Genomic DNA, 19,932 nt, shown 5'->3' on the forward strand with positions numbered 1-19,932 from the left:
TCCTTGCTACATGACAAACTCCACCCTACAGTGGCTCAAAGCTACCTCATGAGGTGACAAGAACATGAAAGAATCAAAAATCTTGAGCCAGCAAACTACCATGATGAGATGCAAAACGCATTTTAGTAATCACACGTTGTAAAATGCACTGTTTGTTCAATATTCACTGCAGTTGACACCATTCATTTGCACTGTGTAAACATGTACCTACAAAAAGAGTTGAGGAATGTGAGGGTTGAAGGATCAGGGGGGGGTTGAGGGAGGTGAGAGCAGGAAAAACGCAAGGGTAAAGGTTTTAAGGGTGGAAAGGAGTTAAAGAGGAAGTGGGGAGTGTCCAGGAGTCTTGGTGTGTAGTTGAATATCTTCATGCTCAGTCCCTGTTCACACTGCACCAGGCGGCTGCAAAGAGAGAGAGAGAAGGATGACAAGTGAGAAGAAGGTTAGGGAGACAGAAAGCAATTGAAAAGAAAATGAGCCCCATAGGGCAGTACAGAGAGAATGACATGCAAGCAAATGAGAGAAAACAAATTGAATGGAGATGAGGTTGAAATTTGGCAGAGAAAGAATGGGGACAAAATGTGAAGAAAGACAATAAGAAGAGCACGGGGTGAGGAGATGGAGATGGATAAAAAAAATGAGAGATAGACAAGAAAAAAGTACATATGGCAGACTGCCAAGCAACACCTCAAGTCACTGACAGTCTGCCTCAGGCCATGAAGGCATCATTTTCAGCTATTTTCACTTCCAGGTTGCTTTAGTTGTTCAGAATGCCTCTGAGCTTCATGTAATTACACAGCCAGCCTTACTGACTAAACACTAATCAGCTTCTCATCCCTGACTGACTTCTGTTATCTTTTACTTAGTGTTGAAACAATCTGTTGATTAATCTCTTAGTGGATTAGCTAATAATTGACCTTTTTAAAAAAAAAACATGTTAATAATTGACTAACCATTAAAAGGGGAACTCCAGTGATTTGTAAAACTTGCAAAAGTTATGTTAACATTCTGTGTTTTCCACCATAATGCATCATGTGTATTCTTCAGGCTTGACAAATTATAATTACTTCATATTTTGAATATTTGAAATCCTACATTTTTCATTTGTTTGCTAGCTTGCAGTCTTCTTCTTCCTTGCCTTTTTTTGGTGCATTGCTACAGTTCTATGTGTATTACTACCGCCAAGTATTGATCAGCAGAAACCAGCAACCATGAAACCAGAGGCAGGAACTTGTCACTTTGCTCACATGCTCGTTTATGTGTAGGTGTGTTATAGTGTGCGTGCACCATACAAGAAAAACCATTAATGGTTAACATCCTCACAGGGTACCTAATAATAAGCATGTCTGAGAAAATAAGGCTCCCAAAATCAGTAACTTCTTCTATTTTATTTTATTTTGTATATATTTTTATAATCTCCTTTCTGTATTTCATTGTCTTCTACGTTGATCTTGTTAATGTTGGACTTGTTACTGCTATCTGTGTTGTATGTCTTTGCTTTGTGTGTCAAAGCACTTTGTAAAGTGTTTTTAAAAGGTGCTATGTATAAAAGAGGTTATAAATATTAATAATATCGATGCCTCATGTCGGTCGAAGTCAGTTGTTCAAGGTGACCAAAATGTAATGAACATGTTACTATATTGCTACTGTTTAGTTTTTCACAAACTAAGAACTCTTTTAACTATTAAACTGCAATTATACAACCAATATGAACCCTTGCATTACATTAGACCCACCTTGCCACATACACATCAGTTTGAGATCACTCAAGTGATGTCACTCACACTTCAAGCTTTTTTTTTTGTGCTGGTAAACTGGTTTATTCTATTCAATTGTATTATGTATAACTTAAACCACTAACCTGGCACGGCTACAGAGGACATAGTCTCCGGCTGGCACAGTGTATCCACCTTCACATGCTGAAAGGCTTTATTGGGGGCCGACTGGAGGTGCCTAAGAACAGAGGTGAGAGATGAGAGATCACACAAACATACACATACACTAGCCAGACACACAACATACATGCATGTGCACACATCTGCACAGCCACTCGTAATGCACACAGGCAAAACCTGAAACCGCTTAGCACGGCCCTTAGCCTTTACTGTAAGAGTTGAAATATTAATGGCAGTGAGACGCTGTGAGCAGTGGAGCAGAAAGTCAGATCAGCAGGCAGCTACATCAGCAGCCTCTCTTCTTGCCCAGTACGAGCACCATCACTAAATCATGATGACCTGACGCAACTCAAGTGCTTCGGCATCTCTGGAGCGAGTGAGTGGCTGAAGAATGCTAATTAAATGTGGATGGAGGAATTTTTCCAATAGGCTCATGACAGTAATGGAAGAAAAGTAAGCGCTGATTTTATTTGACAATCACCAATCACTGAAAACAATGGCGTGAAGGAACGGTGTGCTCAGCTCCAAAAAACTTTTAGAGGAGCCAGAGTGCTGACTCAAAGGCATTACTAAAAATAAAATGAATGTCCACACTCAGTACTGGCTTTTAATATTTTTTAAAGTGAATCAGCAGTGGGAATTAAACATTTTGCAGCAATGGGCTTTCCTCAGCATTTACTGGTGTGTCATTCAGCCGGTTGCTTTCGCTCAGTTTTAGTATGATAGCAAGACTTCATATTAAACTGCATTAAACCTTTTCTGAAAAGCTTGGCAGATAAAATCAAGAACCTCTTAAAACCGGCATGAGTGACAGATATTAGTGAAGGGGTTTAAGCTTAAGATTGAAGTTCAATCCATTGAGCCAAATGTGATTGAAAACTCACCTCTTCCACTCCTCTTCTCCATCCCAGAACTCATAGACGACAAAGGATAAACCGTCCGGCAGACGCACTGCAGTCACACTGGGGCAGAGACGGAGGAGAATGGGAATGAGTGGAAAGTAGAGGAGGGAGGGTGGTGCAGAATAAAGGAGAGTTTTGAAAGAATAGTAAGTGGATCATAGAGGAGGAGATGTATGCATTGAATTGATGGCATGAGTGATGGTAGAAGAGGTAGATTAGAAATGTTGATGGAACAGGGAGTAAAGGTGAAGAAAGGCAGAGGATGGAAATGATATGAGGTAGGGATAGAAAGGGGGGGGGGGGGAAATCAACAAGTACATATTAAAGGACTCATTCTTAAAATGAAAAAGAAACGGGATTTCAGGAAAAAAAATAAATGATGAATTGTTTCCCATCTGTACAATATTGAGGTCGCAACACTTAACACAAAGATGAGAGCTTGGAAATTACATCACATCCATAAAAATGAAACCTGCAATAATACAACGGAGCAATGTGTGACCAGGTCATTGCAAGTTGAGGATGTTATTGGCCAATTGTAAGCTATGAGGCCCTTTATAGGGTGCACCTCACTATAATAAACAAAGGATACATGTTATCTCCAGAACAGCATGGATCTGTTGAAGTGTGGTGTCAACAAGGTAATCCATGAGGGATCTTTGTCTATCTTTACCTGATTGTATAAGGCAATGGTAGACAAATTGCGGTCTGTGGACCTAATCTGGCCCTCCAGAAAAAACAACAATAACAATGGCCCTTTTAGTCAACCATGAATGAAGCAGCTTCAGCTACTGTGTGTGGATAATAAAGTATGTCTCTAGTCTCTAATATTCATGTCATTTTTAGCCAAATGACTATCAAAATAAGCTGAAAATAGGAAAAGAAAATCTGCCCTCAGATACAACACAAAAATGTAGCAGCTACCTTGTTGGGAAGGGGGCTAAATAAAGCTTCAAATTTAGGCTTGCAGTATAAATGTGTTATTTTCGCCTGTTCTAAAAATTGTGTATTTGATTATTTTTGCACACTGGAGACCATAAGCAGTTTTGGAATTGCAAAATTGGATCTGACTGGAAAGCTGAGACTCTTGTGGATTCAATGAGCCTATTTGTATTCATATGTGATGATGTTAATCCACACAGTAGCCATTTCATTGTACTGAGATTTTTTTAAACTTGACCTCACAGTATGAAATGACCTATTGTGACTTCTAGGATAATCACAGCCTCATGAAACTTACCGACCACAAACTAGAGACCTCAGGCATTCAGGGGATGGATGGCTTTCATGGGTATATTGACAATAAGAGAGTTTCTGAGCAATTTCCAGAACACAAGTGCTCTCTATACAATTTCTTACAGAAATCTCCAATGTCAAACATTTTTCATACCAAATCACAGCATGAATTTTTCTATGGTGTTCCTCAAGGTCTTGGTGTTTTAATGTGATATTTTGGATAGATTTTTGGTCTTTTTTTAAATCAAATTTTGAGTGGTAAAAAATAGTTACATTTTGCACTAAATCTGTCTAATCTGTCTAATTGGTATCAACCCAAAAATTGCTGCAACAGCTTATGAGATATAATTGAGCATGAGAATGGCCATCATATACTTCCAATATAATGTTCCAAGCCCTTATTATACATATACTGTTGACCTGCTATCTCCCCGTAAAGGACCTGCCCCCCCTAAAAAAGACAAACTGGATCTATAGTAGGTTTAAGCTACTGTTGTAGCCAGTAAACACATAGGTGAACAGGAGTACTCTCAGAGATGATCCTATGTGGGGCCGTGGTTTTTTCTTGAGGTGTAATTTGATTTCTCATCCCTGTCTGCTCATATCAGCATGTCTTGCCACCCTCTTCTGACCTCTTGACAAATGTCTGCATGTATTTTTGTGTAAAAACGCCAAAGAAAACTGTAAAAAAAAAAAAAAAGAAGAAAAAAAAAAGGTTTTCTGAGAAGCTCGATCCAGTAATCATACCACAGTCAAAAGTCATGCAGATATTCTAGAGTTTCATGAGACTCATTGTGTTGATGAACAAGAAAAGCCAAGTGAACAGTAGATGAACTGAGAGTAGCTGCTGATTATACATATCACGTTGCAGCATTTGACATCAGGTCACTCAGAACATTATCTATGTAATTAAGTCTAAAAGTCACATTTTATATAAGAGAACTGTGAAGGATCACAAGTCGATGAATCATTGTAAGAAAATGTTGCAATTTAAGAGAGGACAAAACACAAAGGCCTCTTATTTAGTGCCTGTAAAAAGCAGACAGTGGCACTAACTATGTCATTTTCACACGACTCAAGTCCACTATTTGCAATTTGTTTGGTAATTTTCTGGCTCTAAATGTGTCAAGGTGAGAGGAGCAGAGTAGATGAGGTTGTGTTTACGCAGATTAGGCGGTGCAGTGCAATTTCAGCACTTGTTTCAGCATGAAATTACACCTGCTCAGACGACCTCTTATCACAAACACAATTTCATTTCAATTTTTCAAAAATATTTCAATTTTCAAAGAGTCATTTTTGTGCTGCGAACACAGACCTTTTCATATATTGAGTTTTGCCTCTTTCCTATAAATTTATGTTTTACACCTGGTGCAGGTTTCAATGCCCCTTTGTGTTTTTCTGCACCGCACACTGGTTAACTACTCCACAGAGAGTCTATAATGGGAACGCAGGTGGATTATATCAGGCATCCTGCGCCCCATCAAAGATATTAGGACATAATCAAAGTCATATTTTCTGTCATGTCAACAGGCTTATTACACCCAGTTCATACTATTATTTGTCTTACAATTAAACAAATAAATGCAATTTGTACAGGAGAATATTCTATTATAGTGTATACACATCCACAGTATTGTATTGACTGTTATAATTGTGTTAAATAGCTTTACATCATTATTCAGGCACAGGAGTTTCTGCAAAGTCAACACGAAAAAGGAACACTGTTTGCAGTTAGAAGCAGACTGGAGCGGCTGCATATTATATTTGTAATTGTATATTTGGGTTGTGACTCTGGCCTGGCCGCTCCTCTCAGCCTATTAAATTATTTGCTGCTTTTAGAGGAAGCTGATGTGATTGGCTATTATTGAGAACCACTCCATCTCCCGTCTGCTGGCCCTGTTTATTTCAGTTAATAATGTTTTTTTTGTTTGTTTTTTTGTATTTTGCTCTGGCCTCTTTTCCACAGCTCTGCACCAGGTCTTACATTTGTACCTCTGGTCATCACATTTGCAAAAATGCATCGGTTCAGATCAGGAAACCAAACCTAGATGTCACATATGTACAAACTGATGCATTCTCTTATTATGCTGCATACATTTTCACGCAAAGGTGAAAAGTCATTGCTTGTATTTGCTTAAATCTAAAGATTGTGTTTCATTACTTAGCCTGAGCAGCGTATAAGTTGTTTAAAAGGTATTGAGTCAGTGGGTTTGTGCCTGCAGTTCTTCCTTGAGCCTGAAGAGGGCACTGGGGGGACAGGCTGAACATCTCCATAGGGCTTTAACAGAAGTACATTCAGCTGTGTGAGCTCTGCTGGAGCATATAATCAAGTGTTTTAGTAAGTGTGCATGTAATCACACATTCATCCTAAAAGTTAATGACGAGGAGAAGCAGAGAGTAAATAAACTTTATATATTACATTTGGTTTGTGCCAGATATAACGAGGGAGCGAGGAGAAAGAAAAGGAAGGGTAAGCAGTGCCAAAAGACAAAAAAAAAAACAACAAAGCATAAAGGAGAGAAAGGTCTATTACCAGGTAATGAGCAGAGCCGGCTCCTTCCATCAACAAGCCTTCCTCTCCCTTATGAATTATTTACTTCAGCTACATATAGAAGCATTGTGCTGTTATCATTTTTACAAACAAAAAAAAGTAAGGGAGTAACAAATATAACAAGTCAGTGAAAACCGAATGCTCAAAACTAACAGTGACTGTAATGTTGCACCTAAAAGCCCCTTCCGGCTGTGTGTGTGTGTGTGTGTGCTGTTTGTTGACCTCAGCAAAGCATTTCATACTTTTTATCCTACAGGAGCGAAAGTGTGAAGCAGGTGTGACCAACTGTGTGACTCAGAGGTGAAGACTTATTTATCTGAAATGAAAGAGGCTGGTAAGGTTTTTTGGATTACAGAAAATTGGGTTTATAAATGGATGAATGAAGATACTGATAATAAAATATGGTATCCAGATTCAACAGGATGGCCCAACTGTTCACATACTGAGTGGAATTGGATCTCATTTGCTTGGTAGAACTTCTAAAATCATTGATTTCACTGTGATTTCTTCCTCTGAAAGCTAATATTCATCATAGTGAATCTTCATCATCTTAGTTTTGCATGTTAGCGTGCAAATATTTGCACAACCCAATGCACAGCTGAGACTGATGAGAATGTCATCTAATTTGCAGGTGTAGTATTCAGTCATGAACCAAGGTATTAGACAAATTAAAAATTTGACTTTAAATGAAAAGTTAAAGGACCAGTGTGTAAGATTTAAGAGGATCTATGGCAGAAATGGAATAATAATATTCTTACGTATATTTCAATTAGTGTATTATCACCTGAAAATAAGTACTGTTGTGTTTCATTACCTTAGAATGAACCCTTTGTATCTATAGAGGGAGTGGGTCCTCTTCGAAAGAGTCTGCCATGTTTCTACGGTAGCCCAGAACAGACAAACCAAACACTGGCTCTAAAGAGGACTTTTCGTGTTTTTCGTGACTTTCACGGCCACCGTAGCTTCTCCTATGCTTGGAGGGGTCAACGGAGTATTCAGTTGGTTACAATCTGCAACCTTGCCACTAGAGGCCACTAACTCCTACACACTACTACACCTGTAAGGGATCCCTAACTTTATTACAATTCATCCTAAAGGGAGCACAAAGCATCGGTTTATAATTTCATGGCAATCCATCCAATAGTCGTTGAGATATTTCACGCAAAACCACACGTAAGTATCTTGCTGGTGTTAGTGAAGAAGAAGATAAAATGTCTATACGATTTCATCACAATGCAACCAATAGATGTTCAGATAATTCAGCCCAGAACAGAATGATGGACCAGCAGTATTCCTTCCATTTCTTAACGATGGATTTAATTGAACTCCAGGGGACGTTCAGTGACTTGGACATTTTTTTGTAGCCATCGCTTCACTTTTACTTTTCAATAACCTCTTCTCAGAGTTGCTTTTGTGTCCATGGTGTAATTGTAGCAGAAATACTGACGAACCAGTGACTGGACCTTCCAGACAAAGGTGTCTTTATACTACAATCACTTGAGACACATTCACTGCACTCAGGTGATCTCCATTTCACTAATTGTGAGACTACTAGCACCAATTGGCTGGACCTCTGTTGAGTTAGGTCAGCCACTTAAAAGGGGGTGAATATGTATGCAATCATTTATTTTACATTCATATTTTTAATTAATTGGCATTACTTTGTAGGAATCAGGTAGATACTGTTGTGGTTCTATCTCAGTCTGGCTCTGTCCATCCACCAGTCCACCAGATGCACTCTAACTTTTTCCCTGTTTGTTGAACTAGACTGAGTTGGAGAAGGACAGATATTTAAGGACCACTTGAGAAAACTGTTGCTTTCTACATTGACTCTCACTGGAAGTGCTCGAATTAAATGTAACACGAGTCATTCAGAGCTGCTGTTGTCTTTTAGTGCAATTTAGATTTATTGGCTTCTCTTTGTCAACAGCAGTGTGTGTTTCTAGTGTTTGGTTAAGGTTCTTGGGTTGGTGATGTAGTGCTGAGGTTTGCTGTTTGCTCAGTGTGACTTGTATACTTAAAGTTATATTTATGTAGTTCCAAGTCAATATAATGAATGTATTGTACATGAATAAATTGTAGACTTTTATTTTACTCATGGCTGAAGTTATAGATTTGTCCTCATACCAGAGCAGCTATTGCTCTTTGTGTTTTTTCCTTGTTTTCTGCAGCCTTCTCTTCCCTCCATATCTGCCCTACTCCCTGTGTCTTCCCATCCAGTCAGCCCCCAGCCTGCTCTAGTGTCTTGCCACCTGTTCCTTGATGTTTCATTAGTCCAGTTTGTATTTAAGTCCTGGTTTTCAGTTCGGTCTTGGCTCACTTCGCTCTGCTTTGTTCCGCTCTGTTTGTTCATTTATGTTTACTTCAGTTTTACTTTGCCTGCAACCGGCACCCAAATAGAGACATTATTGCTCAGCTTTGCTCTGCCTGCAGTCTCCTACATCAGCTGCAAATAACATATACTGGGAGTGATAAGGTTCATGTTTTTTAAAAATTGGTGCTTGGGTATACTAACTTGTACCATCATTTGTACAGTAGGTACTGTATACTGGTATTCACTATACAGTACACGTTTTAAATTATACATTTTGTCAAAAGGCAACATTGGAAAACCTTTAATAATAAAGGTAACCGTGTGGGTAAAACAGTGCTGGAATCAGCATCAGTAGACCAAAGAGCCAGTTGCTGAACTTTCACATAGGTGAAACAGGTTTTATATAACCGGTTTTAGCCTGTTCCTTGACAGTCTGGGTAGAGCCATGGTTCACTACGGGGTTTTGATTGAGTGCCACCAACTTTACCTTAACAGTGTGAGCCTGGGACGAGAAGGTACCAGAGTTCACAACACAGAAATCACAGATCCACTTTCCAGCATTTTCCAGGCTCTGAAACAGCCTCTCACTACAAGCATTTGATCTGAACTACTGATCACTACTAAATGTGGTGAATTAAATAGGAATGAGGAGGGTACAAACATAAAAAATAAAGATTACTCTTTTATGTGGTCAGTGTTCTGCTTTGTAAAGACCTTAGTGACTTTTCTTTTCTAACAGTCCTTGGTCTACTACAGGTCTCCTTTAGTATACTCTGATACCTAATGTCCATCCAGCCCACAGCTGTTTGAACAGTGCCTAATCCGTTGAACCCTGCAGCTCCTCCAGACTTCCCACAGGCTCTTCCTCATCTGAGTTCCTATCACACAGAAACTTGAGGGTTTTGGATAGCCTGCTCCAGGCAGATTTACAAATGTACAACATCTTTTCATTTTTATCACTATTAGTTATTGTACTCTGACAGAATCCACTGCCTTGGAACTTTTCTTGTGTCCAACTTTTTTTGTTCCTTTGTAGCTTTCAACAGGAAATTGACTAAACAGCAGTTGTATTTAAGATATAAGTGTATTTAACCTCAAAGTACTTTTCACACATGTATTACACACAGATGATCCATGTAGTTTTTTAGGAGACTTCTGACACAACTGACTACACCAATATTGATTTAGAAGGTCACATTAATGATTTGAATCAATTTAATTTAGTTTTTTCTTCTTTGGTCTGAATTAAATATTTTAGATAGATAGATGTGTTTTCAATCTGACATTGAAGTGTCGTTTATTCTGTTAATTAATTTTAGAAAAGCCTAATTATATCAACTGTGATTCCAAGCTGCGAAAAAATGAAACACATGAAAAAATCCACGGGGGACTTTTATAGCCACTCTAGATTAGACTCTTTTCATTTCAAAGCTGCTTTAATCAATATTTTTGTATTAACTATGAATCAAATCACTGTGTAATGTAAAAGCAGTTTCTTGTAAAGACAAACCCACAGATAATCATCACAGTTAGCAACTAGCTGGTGAACAAAGTGGAACATTTATCAGCTAGAGAGACAGTATTTTTCTCAGACGTTGGTGGAGACCAAAACAGAGCTGAACAAAACATCAATTAAGTTGACAGAAACACAACTAAATGCTAATGCTGCTCCGTATCTGCGAGGTGTGTAGGCAGCTGTTCACTACCAAGTTCATCATATCAACTTTAACTTCCTGCGAACCTGCGTCCTCATATGGGGACAACACATTTTGGGTTTGCTGGACCTTATACTTTCATTCTGCTTAACTTTGACCTTTTTTGTGCCACCTAGTGGTAACAAAAGCACAATACAGTAAAAATCTGTGTAAAAACTAGATGGCGGGCACCTTGGCCAAGTCAATCAACAGCTGATCCTCAGATAAAAGTGGACCAGGTACAAAACATGATCAGATTTTATGGTTGAAACTTGTTAATTTATGCTTAATAAGGTTTGTAGTTTGATATACTGTACAAATGTAACTAATTTTAGCAACAGCAACAAGCTATGACTATGCTAATAAGAGAGTACTCGTTTGAGAACATTGACATTTCCTATACTAATCCCAAATATCTAGGAGAAATTAAAAATTGCATTAAAATAAAAAAAATGTATTGTTCATTTTGGCTGCCCCCAAGTTGCCAAAACTGTTAATGGTTTAACTACTTTTGAAGATAGAAGCGGTGCATATTATGTGAATGCATTATGGATTGTGTGCAATAAGAAGTCATCAAGCTTTAAACCGCTATCTCTTCCACTCTTGCAGACCATTTATCCCAAAGTATGGACTACAGGATCTGGTGGGAGAAACTATAATACAAATTGAAGAACTGCAGTAGAGTCAGCACCTTGAAGTCTTGCCAAGGGCAATGCAGAATATGAAACTGGACTATGAATATAGCATATTGGGTCTGGGATTTGGGAAAATCTCCCTGGATATTAAAGTGTTTCAAAGCACCCTAAGGCTCAGCATGGAAGGGACAGGAGGTTTATAATACATACAGCATGTGTATAGGAGATAACATTACTGGTGTGATGGGGTATGCGGCACAATATTAGTATCTCACGGATCCAATCCACCTGGGCGTTACAGAAGTCTTTCAGATAATGATGAAATACCCACTCAAAGCTGAACAGGAAATATTTGAGTTACTTATATTCTTAGTGTTCTTGTGCACTAGGAAATACTGAAAAAAATCCAAACCCAGAGAAAGGAATTTGAGTTAATAAAGAGATAAGTAAAAAAAAAACACACACCAAACATTAAAAAAATGATTCGGGTTACGGTGCTGCAGTTGTCAAAATGTGGAGCTGTAGCAAGACTTACTGAAAGCAGTCTCTCTGAGCGGAGACGTTCTTCAGGTACTGCTTCAGAGCCTCACAAAACTCGCCAAGTTTCTTCTGGGAGACCACCATCTCCTGACGAATCAGAAGCAAGGACTGTAGAGAGAGAAAAAGAAAGAGAGAGCTGAGAGAGCCAGTTTGTTCCAGGACCGAAACACAATTAGACCAAACCAAATTATAAAGAAACTATGAGATACTTTGGAAAGAATGAATGAAAACCATTGCAAAGTGGAATGCTATTTGGCCCCTAAACAGAGTATACTATATAGTATCTTTATGGCAGCACCTGTTATCAGGAGAATTGTGATACAACTGTAAATACTTTATTCATGTGTAGCTCAAGTGTTATTCCTCCACTACAGGCAAGCAATTTCTTCTGTTGAAATGCATTGAAAGGGCATGAGGCAGCAGTCCCTGTCTCCCACAGGCAAAAGCAAAATGATTATTATCTCACACAGCCTATAGAAATGTTTTAACTGAAGCTTCCTGAAGACCCTGTGGTCAAAGGTGCATAAGATGTGTGTTTGTGTGACGGAGAGATTGGAAAGATCTTCTTCTGCATTTCTCTATTTGATCTTAATTTTCAGTACAGTACAGTACAGTACAGTACGGTAGTTCCCTTCTCACTTGTCCAGCATAGCTATAACAGGGGCTTTAGTGTGTGGTGGGTGTGCGTGTGTTTCTGCATGCTTGTGTGTTTGTAAGAAGCTTAAGTGGTGTGCAATTAGAGCCTGGAGGATTTTTTGTAATTATTTGTATAAATCCAATTTACAGAAAGAAGAAGCGAGGAGCTGCGTCTGCAACGCTTTCGATCAGATGAGATTAGCTGCTATCTTCAGCTTTTAAATGTGCCATCGTTACTGTAGCTCACAACAGCACAATTAAAAATTCATCCACTATGACCTAGATAACTGCAGCAGCATCGCACTGAGACTGGCACGCAAACGATCTCACGCGCGCACACACACACACACCCACACACATAAATATCTCTTGTGGACGAGCACTCGCATGTCAGCAGTGGTCACACAAGACGGACACATGCACACACAGAAGACTGCTGGGTTATCATAACTTTTAATCTATTATTCATCATTGTGTGAAAAGCTCTGTGTCAGCCTGTCAAGTTTGTCAATCAAGCTCTTTCTAAACTGTCATCATCAGTCTTTCTTCATAGACACCTCCGCACACGGTGGCCTACATACAAAGGCACAGATGCAGTAAATCACAATGGCTGTAGACTCAAACATCACTGCCAGCGCACCCACACAAGTGTATCTTAAATTTATAATATCTCTACATCTACTGTTGACTTGTGAGTGTTTGTTACACCAACTTCTCTTTCAGTGGTGGTAATTTGCAACGTTTACCATAATGCTTTGGCAGTCTTTAAGAGGCTTGAACATGTTGCTTTTAACTGTGGGTTTACATACAATACATCTGGGTGGGCATGGTAACAGGAAAAGAACAAGTTGAGGAAAAAAGAGACACATCTTAGTAGGTTTACTGTGAAGTATCTTGTTAGAGAAGCAGGCATCGCTACCTCCTGTACAACGGATTTCTAATCTAAAAAGAAGACTCTTAGCCATTAAAGTTAGGTTGAATCATTTATATTTTAAGAAGTTGTTTTCTGCTATTTAACGCTACATAGTATACAGTTAAATGCTTGTTAAGTGTTTTTTTTTTTTGACCTCTTTGCCAAAAACTACTTTCTAATCAATTTGACATGGCATTTATCCGTTTATCCTTCCTTTCAACTAAGGCCTACACTCCTCTTCTACTTACTTCATTTTTTTTTTACCTCAGCAAACCCTCTTTTCCATTCATGCTTTTGCTCGTCTCCTCCTCTGTCCTCATTCTGCGTCTCCTCTCGAGGACAGATGTGATTAAATCCTATTTATCTATATGTGAATCGCCTTCTGTATTTCAAGATATTTTGGAAGGCAAACTTTGGCGGTTAACCCTGGAGGCTACTGTTACTTGCCACTCTCCGTTTTTTTAATCTCTCAAGCCTCTCTGTAATGAGAAATATTCCCTATCATCTTTGAGATACTGGCAGTGAACACGTGCACGGGGAGTGTTGTTGCTATCGGGACAGATATTAAATATCAGATTACGCTGCTGTGGAGTAAGTGGAAACAGCTTGCTGTAAAACATACTAACGAGAGAACTCTATATTTAGCAGATATTAGCTGCAGTTCTTGCAGCTGGTACGCAACACATCTGCATCCACTTGTGTGTTGGTGTGCTTTGATTGTCTGTTTTATTGGCGCGTAATGATGGTTCATTTATTGACATCGCTGTTTATCGGCTGTTTATCTAAATTGCTGTCATGAGACATCTGCATTACTGCAACATTAAGCTGCAAGAATGAACACCTGGCTGCTCATCAGTAGGGCAGAATGTTGTGTGTGTGTATGTGTGTGTGTGTGTGATTTATGAGGCGGTGACTGAATGTGTGTCGATATGTGGAGCACCCAACACACTGATAGAACCTCACAGAGTTATGATCGCTGTGGAAGTCTACCTAAAGACATGAATGAACACAGGCACGCACGCACACACGCGCACACACACACACACACACACACACACACAAATACACGCACAAGATATCCTACGTACCAACTCAATTAGAAACACTACATTGCCCAGCAGCCTCTGTTAATCTAATCACCACCACTCCATTAACCATCCTGCCTCCCTGGCCGAATCATCTAAAATTACATCTGCTCCCCTGTGACACTGTGGCCCTGCAGAGGTGATGAATCAGGAGCCTCTAACTGTCTAGTTCTGTTCTCACTGCCCTAACAACATCTGTGTTAATGATCAGCATCAGCGAACTGTTTCCATTCAGGTAACAGGCTTCAGTTCTGTTCACACTAACTTTCAGAAACTGACACACATAGGATGTACTCTTGATGCACATAAATCATCTTAGTTAAACAGCTTAGTCTTGATAGGCTGAGAGAAAATTCAACTCTGATCAGATCAATATAGCAAAAGTTTAAGACTTTGCTAAACAAAGAATAACCTATTGTAATGAACTTCTGTATAGATCTTGTATTAATCAGATGGTTTTCTCCTTGTCTTCTCTCCAAAAAGGATGGATTGTAATTAGAGCATACATGAATTTGATCTCTGTGAAATAATGTCACCGGTCAAATTTGATTTTGGTTGCCTCTGGGCGTGGATTCATTACATTCAGTAATTCACTGACATTTAGTGCTTGGAGTGTAGCCAGGATTTTAATAATACTGAAGTCATTAGTCCATATTCTCCCAGTGCAACCCAACCTAAGAAATGTTTGCCAGCCACTAAGGATGTAATGCCTAGCTACTGTATTGATTACTGTATTTGATTAATGTAGGAAGGTTAAATGAAAGAACCTGAAGTAACCTTAAAACCTAAAGTCTTAATAATAGTGTAACTGTTAATGCTCAAGGTGGAAATGAAAAGTGTAACTGGAATGGGAAGTCATGACTTTAGAGCGATATTGATACAAATATGAAACGCTCTTTTGGTAATTTTGCACTTTTGAGACGATCCCTAACTTCAGCCCATAAATCAATCACGGGTGTCGCTGCCATTCTATTAACAAGTAACAAGTCCCACCCAGTTTTTAAAATGATTAGTTTGGACACCTCCACTTTAACCATGTACATCAGTCTATCCACTCAGCTCTGTTTGCAGAGCAGATTCTCACACAGGGCGCACACACACACACACACACACACACACACACACACACACACACACACACACACACACACACACACACACACACACACACACACACACACACACACACACACACACACACACACACACACACACACACACACACACACACACACACACACACACACACACACACACACACACACACACACACACACACACACACATACATATGCACACACATGAGCCCTGCTGACTGTAGCTTGTGATTGATGCTCAGATGTCAGGTAGCTGAGTTTAGGTGGGTCACACACTGTCACAAGAAGCTGTTCAGGATGTAACAAAGCTTAAAATTTAACTAAATGTATGTATTTTGTTCGTCTCTCACTCACAGCCTTTTTTTTTGTGTTATTTTTTGCAATGCCTCCAATGGTTATCCATCTGTTATTGCCACCAAGGAGACAACACACCTGCACTGCACAACCACTGATGCAAACCCAACATTTCCTGCTTCACTGCTTAAATTCAAAGCTTTTAAATGTCTAAATAAAGACTTTCACTGTGAAGAATTCACAGGAAGTGAAACGTGTTCCTCACTGAATTAAAAGGGCTTTGTTAGCTGTGTTAAAAACTGGTCGAAAACAACATACGGATATATTTGAAGCTCTTCATTCAGCAGATCAGTTAGACATAATGTAGGGAGGAATAGTAGAAGCAGAAACAGCCACACTGATGATGATGTTTGAACTGCTATTTAACCTTGCCCTGCTGTGTGACAGAGTCATGGCTCAGCATGACTACCGCCTAAAACAATGGAAAATTGCCATAATCTTATCAGGGCAGAGCAGTGAAGTGGTGTGCTGTGTGTGGAGCAGATGACTGTATGAAGAAATCCATTACGAGCTGACATTGGCTCAGGCTGAAAGTAGAAAAAAACATTGGAAACCGATCATTTAGAGAGGTCTCAAGCTGGTGCTTTCTGCTCACAGGGATCACTTCTATATATACTTGTATATCATTACTTGACACGTCAGCCACTATTAACAAAAACATCCAACATTGTGACATTATATGTCTGACTGAAAAATAACGAAAAGCATGATAGACCCCCTTTAACTTTAGCTAATATGCTATATTCAAAAAGATTTTAAGTTTCAGATTATTGTTTAATACACACCAAAAATGTTTTCAGTGTCATCTGTTTTTTAATGTTGATTTTTTTCTGATTGAATTTTAAGGTCAAGTATGTCAAGTTTTACAGACAAGTTCAAGTGGAGGGCATCTTAGTAATGCTATGGAGCTATGTTATATGTGTGGGTTCAACAAGGGCAGAGAAGAAGAAGCAAGCAAATAATAGTGTGAACTTTGTTTAACCAGGGAGGAAAACATGTTCAAACTAAATAGAATTAGGCGAGGCAGTTACAGATGGTTATAGAGCTGTAACTAACAATTAGTGTCATTATTGATTAATTGGTCAATTATTTTCTTGATTAATCTTTCAGTTGTTTGGCCCATAAAATGTCAGAAAATGCTGATGTCTTGAAATGTTTTGTCCACAACAGTCACCAACCCAAAGATATTCATTTAACTGTCATAGAAGACTAAGGAAACCAGAAATTATTTATATTTGATAAGCTAGAGTATGTTGACATCTTTTTTTTAATTAAGAAATGACAAAAACAATTAATTGATTTTCAAAATAATTGGCGATTAATTTAATAGTTAGCAACTAATCGATCAATTGACAAATCCTTGCAGCTCTAAGTGGGTACGTCCTAAGAAGTCATTTTATAGCACTTTCCATCAGTGAAGAACTAGATGTAAGAGTGTGTAAGGTGGGATTTACCTTTAAGGCCCATGAGGGTTTGAAATATGCACAGTGCACACTCTGGAGCTCATATATCATTGAAGAACTGTATGTGATACTGACCTAATGGATTTCCAGTTTAGTATGTGTTTGAATATGTGCTGTGTCAGCAAAAACATCCATAATGGGATTTCTTACACCAATAAATCTACAAATTATTGCATGCAAGTGTGTGTGTGTGCATGTGTTTATGAGGCAGTATTGACTTTATAAGACTGTTTGATCAGACAAGTGGCTGACTATCATCATGTCGTAAACGTATATGGAGCCTTGTTCAAAGGCTTGTATATTTCTGTTGAGCTCTGTCAGCATTTTTCAGCCTTCAGGGTTTTTTTTTTCATTTTAAAAAGTTATTTTCATTTTGCAGATACCTACAGCCAAGTCATATCAATATCAATAGTTTTTCAAATTGAAAAAAATCCCAAACAAAAAAAGACATTGCTGAAGATGTTCATTGATTCTAAGTGTCGACTTGAAGATATAATGTTGTATCTCTATGTATGTGTAACTATAGAGCAAAGTAAAAGCGAACTCTGTGCCAGACAAGAACACAGAAGATGTTCCACTTTATCCCAAAGGAAAAGGTTGGCCACTGGATTCAATGAAACCGCAGCGAGAGAAAGGCCAGATCTAAATATGACACCGGTGATATTTTCTTTTTCTGCCTTCTAAATTTTTTCTCTGCATTCTTGTTTTCTATGGTTATAAAAAAACACTTTAAATCTAAAAAATCCTCAATGTAAAGATGTACTTTCCATAATGCTACTGATCTACTAAGTAGTAGCTAATTAAATACATGCAAGGGCACATTACAGTATATAAAAAACCTTGAACCTTGAACCTTGAATCTTCTCTTAATGATGACACACACTCTGACATATTTGAGTGAGCTGAAAACACTGAGAACTGCATAAATTATGTAGATAATCATCATCTATCAAGGACACATACATACAGTGTAATGTATGATTAGTGTATATGTTAAGTGTGCGTGTGTGTTAATGTATGTATGTATGTATGTGTTTAGTATGCCATACTGTGTAGTTATCCCACTGGGTATGAAATATGAGGGAAAGATGTTTGAGGGGTGGGGGGAGTCAGTGTAGCGTTACCATGGGAACTGGGAAATACCCACATGCTCTCTTCCTCTTATCTCCTACACATTCCCACGTTCTGCCTTTTCCTCAAGCTTTCATTCCCCACTTCTCTTTATTGCCCTACTTCTTGTTTCTGACACCTCAAGGCTCTGCAGCCTTCTTCTCTTCCCTAGAAGTCCTAATTTCTTCCTCCTACAAAATCACATCATCCCTCTTTTTCTACCTCCTCCCCTATCCACCTCTTCTCTCATTGTTCCTTTTCCTTCATGGTTCTTGTTTCTCTTTGCTGTCCTTGGCCTACCTCCCTCCTCTTCTCTTCTTGCTCTGTGCTCAAGGAATCCCTCATTTATTCAAATATAAAAAGAAAGAACCCATTCATTAGTTCAGAGATCATTTGCATATCTCTCTGTGGGCTGCAATTATAGATGGATGACCACAGTATGGCTTCCAGTGTCCTGACCTGCTGAGTGCAGCAGTGGGAGAAGAAGAATAAATACTTTACAATAAGCAGCAAAAGTTCACTTACAACCAGTCGCTGTCATCACTTTTAATTTGCAGCAATCTTTAATCCTAAATCCCTCTCAATCCCACCTAAGTCTAGATCTTTGTGGGTCAGGAATTGACAGAAAAGTGAACAGGACTTTGTATACCTTAGAGACGGTTCTAATGATTGGTTGACAGTCACGAAAAATAAGTTCAGTGGGTGACATCATAGGTAGTTTCCACTGTCCTTAAAGGTTAACCTTTATAACATTTATCAACTATCATTTATCAAGTATTTAGGCAAAGACTCAAAGTTTATATTCTTGTTCAGTGCTTGGACCAATACTATTCTCATTATATATGCTTCCTTTAGGAAACATTATTCGGAAACACTTAATACATTTTCATAGTATATGCAGACGATACTCAATTATATTTATGAATAAAGCCAAATGAAAGCAACCAGTTAACTAAACTACAAACATGCATTAATGACATAGAGGTCTGGATGACCTGTAACTTCCTGTTATTAAACTCAAAAAAACTGAAGTTATTGTGCTTGGCCCTAAACACCTCAGAAACACATTATCTAATGATATAACTACTCTGGATGGCATTACTCTGGGCTCCAGCACCACTGTAAGGAACCTAGGAGTTATATTTGTTACTTCTAGGCTGGATTATTGTAATTCATTATTATCAGGCTGTCCTAACAAGTCTCTAAAGACTCTCCAACTGGTCCAGAATGCAGCCGCACACGTTCTGACAAAAACTAGAAAGAGATCATATTACTCCCATTTTAGCTTCACTGCATTGGCTTCCTGTAAAATCTAGAATAGAATTTAAAATCCTTCTCCTCACTTTTAAAGCTCTTAATGATCAGGCTCCATCATATCTTAAAGAGCTTATAGTACGTTATGTACCTACCAGAACACTGCGCTCCCAGCATGCAGGCCTACTTCTGGTTCCTAGTATCTCTAAAAGTAGAATGGGAGGCAGAGCCTTCAGTTATCAGGCTCCTCTCCTGT

At 38.7% G+C, this 19,932-nt stretch overlaps 1 protein-coding gene across 1 annotated transcript in view; it reads right to left on the reverse strand.

Annotated features, from left to right (window-relative positions):
• Positions 1-370: 370 nt before the first annotated feature.
• Positions 371-19,932, reverse strand: part of necab2 (N-terminal EF-hand calcium binding protein 2) — a 127,154-nt gene continuing 107,592 nt past the window's right edge. The window contains exons 10-13 of the mRNA XM_062421253.1: positions 11,760-11,872; positions 2,777-2,854; positions 1,859-1,950; positions 371-399 (exon numbers count right to left, since the gene is read on the reverse strand). Coding sequence (XP_062277237.1) covers positions 371-399; positions 1,859-1,950; positions 2,777-2,854; positions 11,760-11,872 — 312 coding nt within the window. The remainder of the gene's footprint in view (positions 400-1,858; positions 1,951-2,776; positions 2,855-11,759; positions 11,873-19,932) is intronic.

This window comes from Scomber scombrus, chromosome 6 (assembly GCF_963691925.1).
Source record: "Scomber scombrus chromosome 6, fScoSco1.1, whole genome shotgun sequence".
Lineage (NCBI taxonomy): Eukaryota > Metazoa > Chordata > Actinopteri > Scombriformes > Scombridae > Scomber > Scomber scombrus.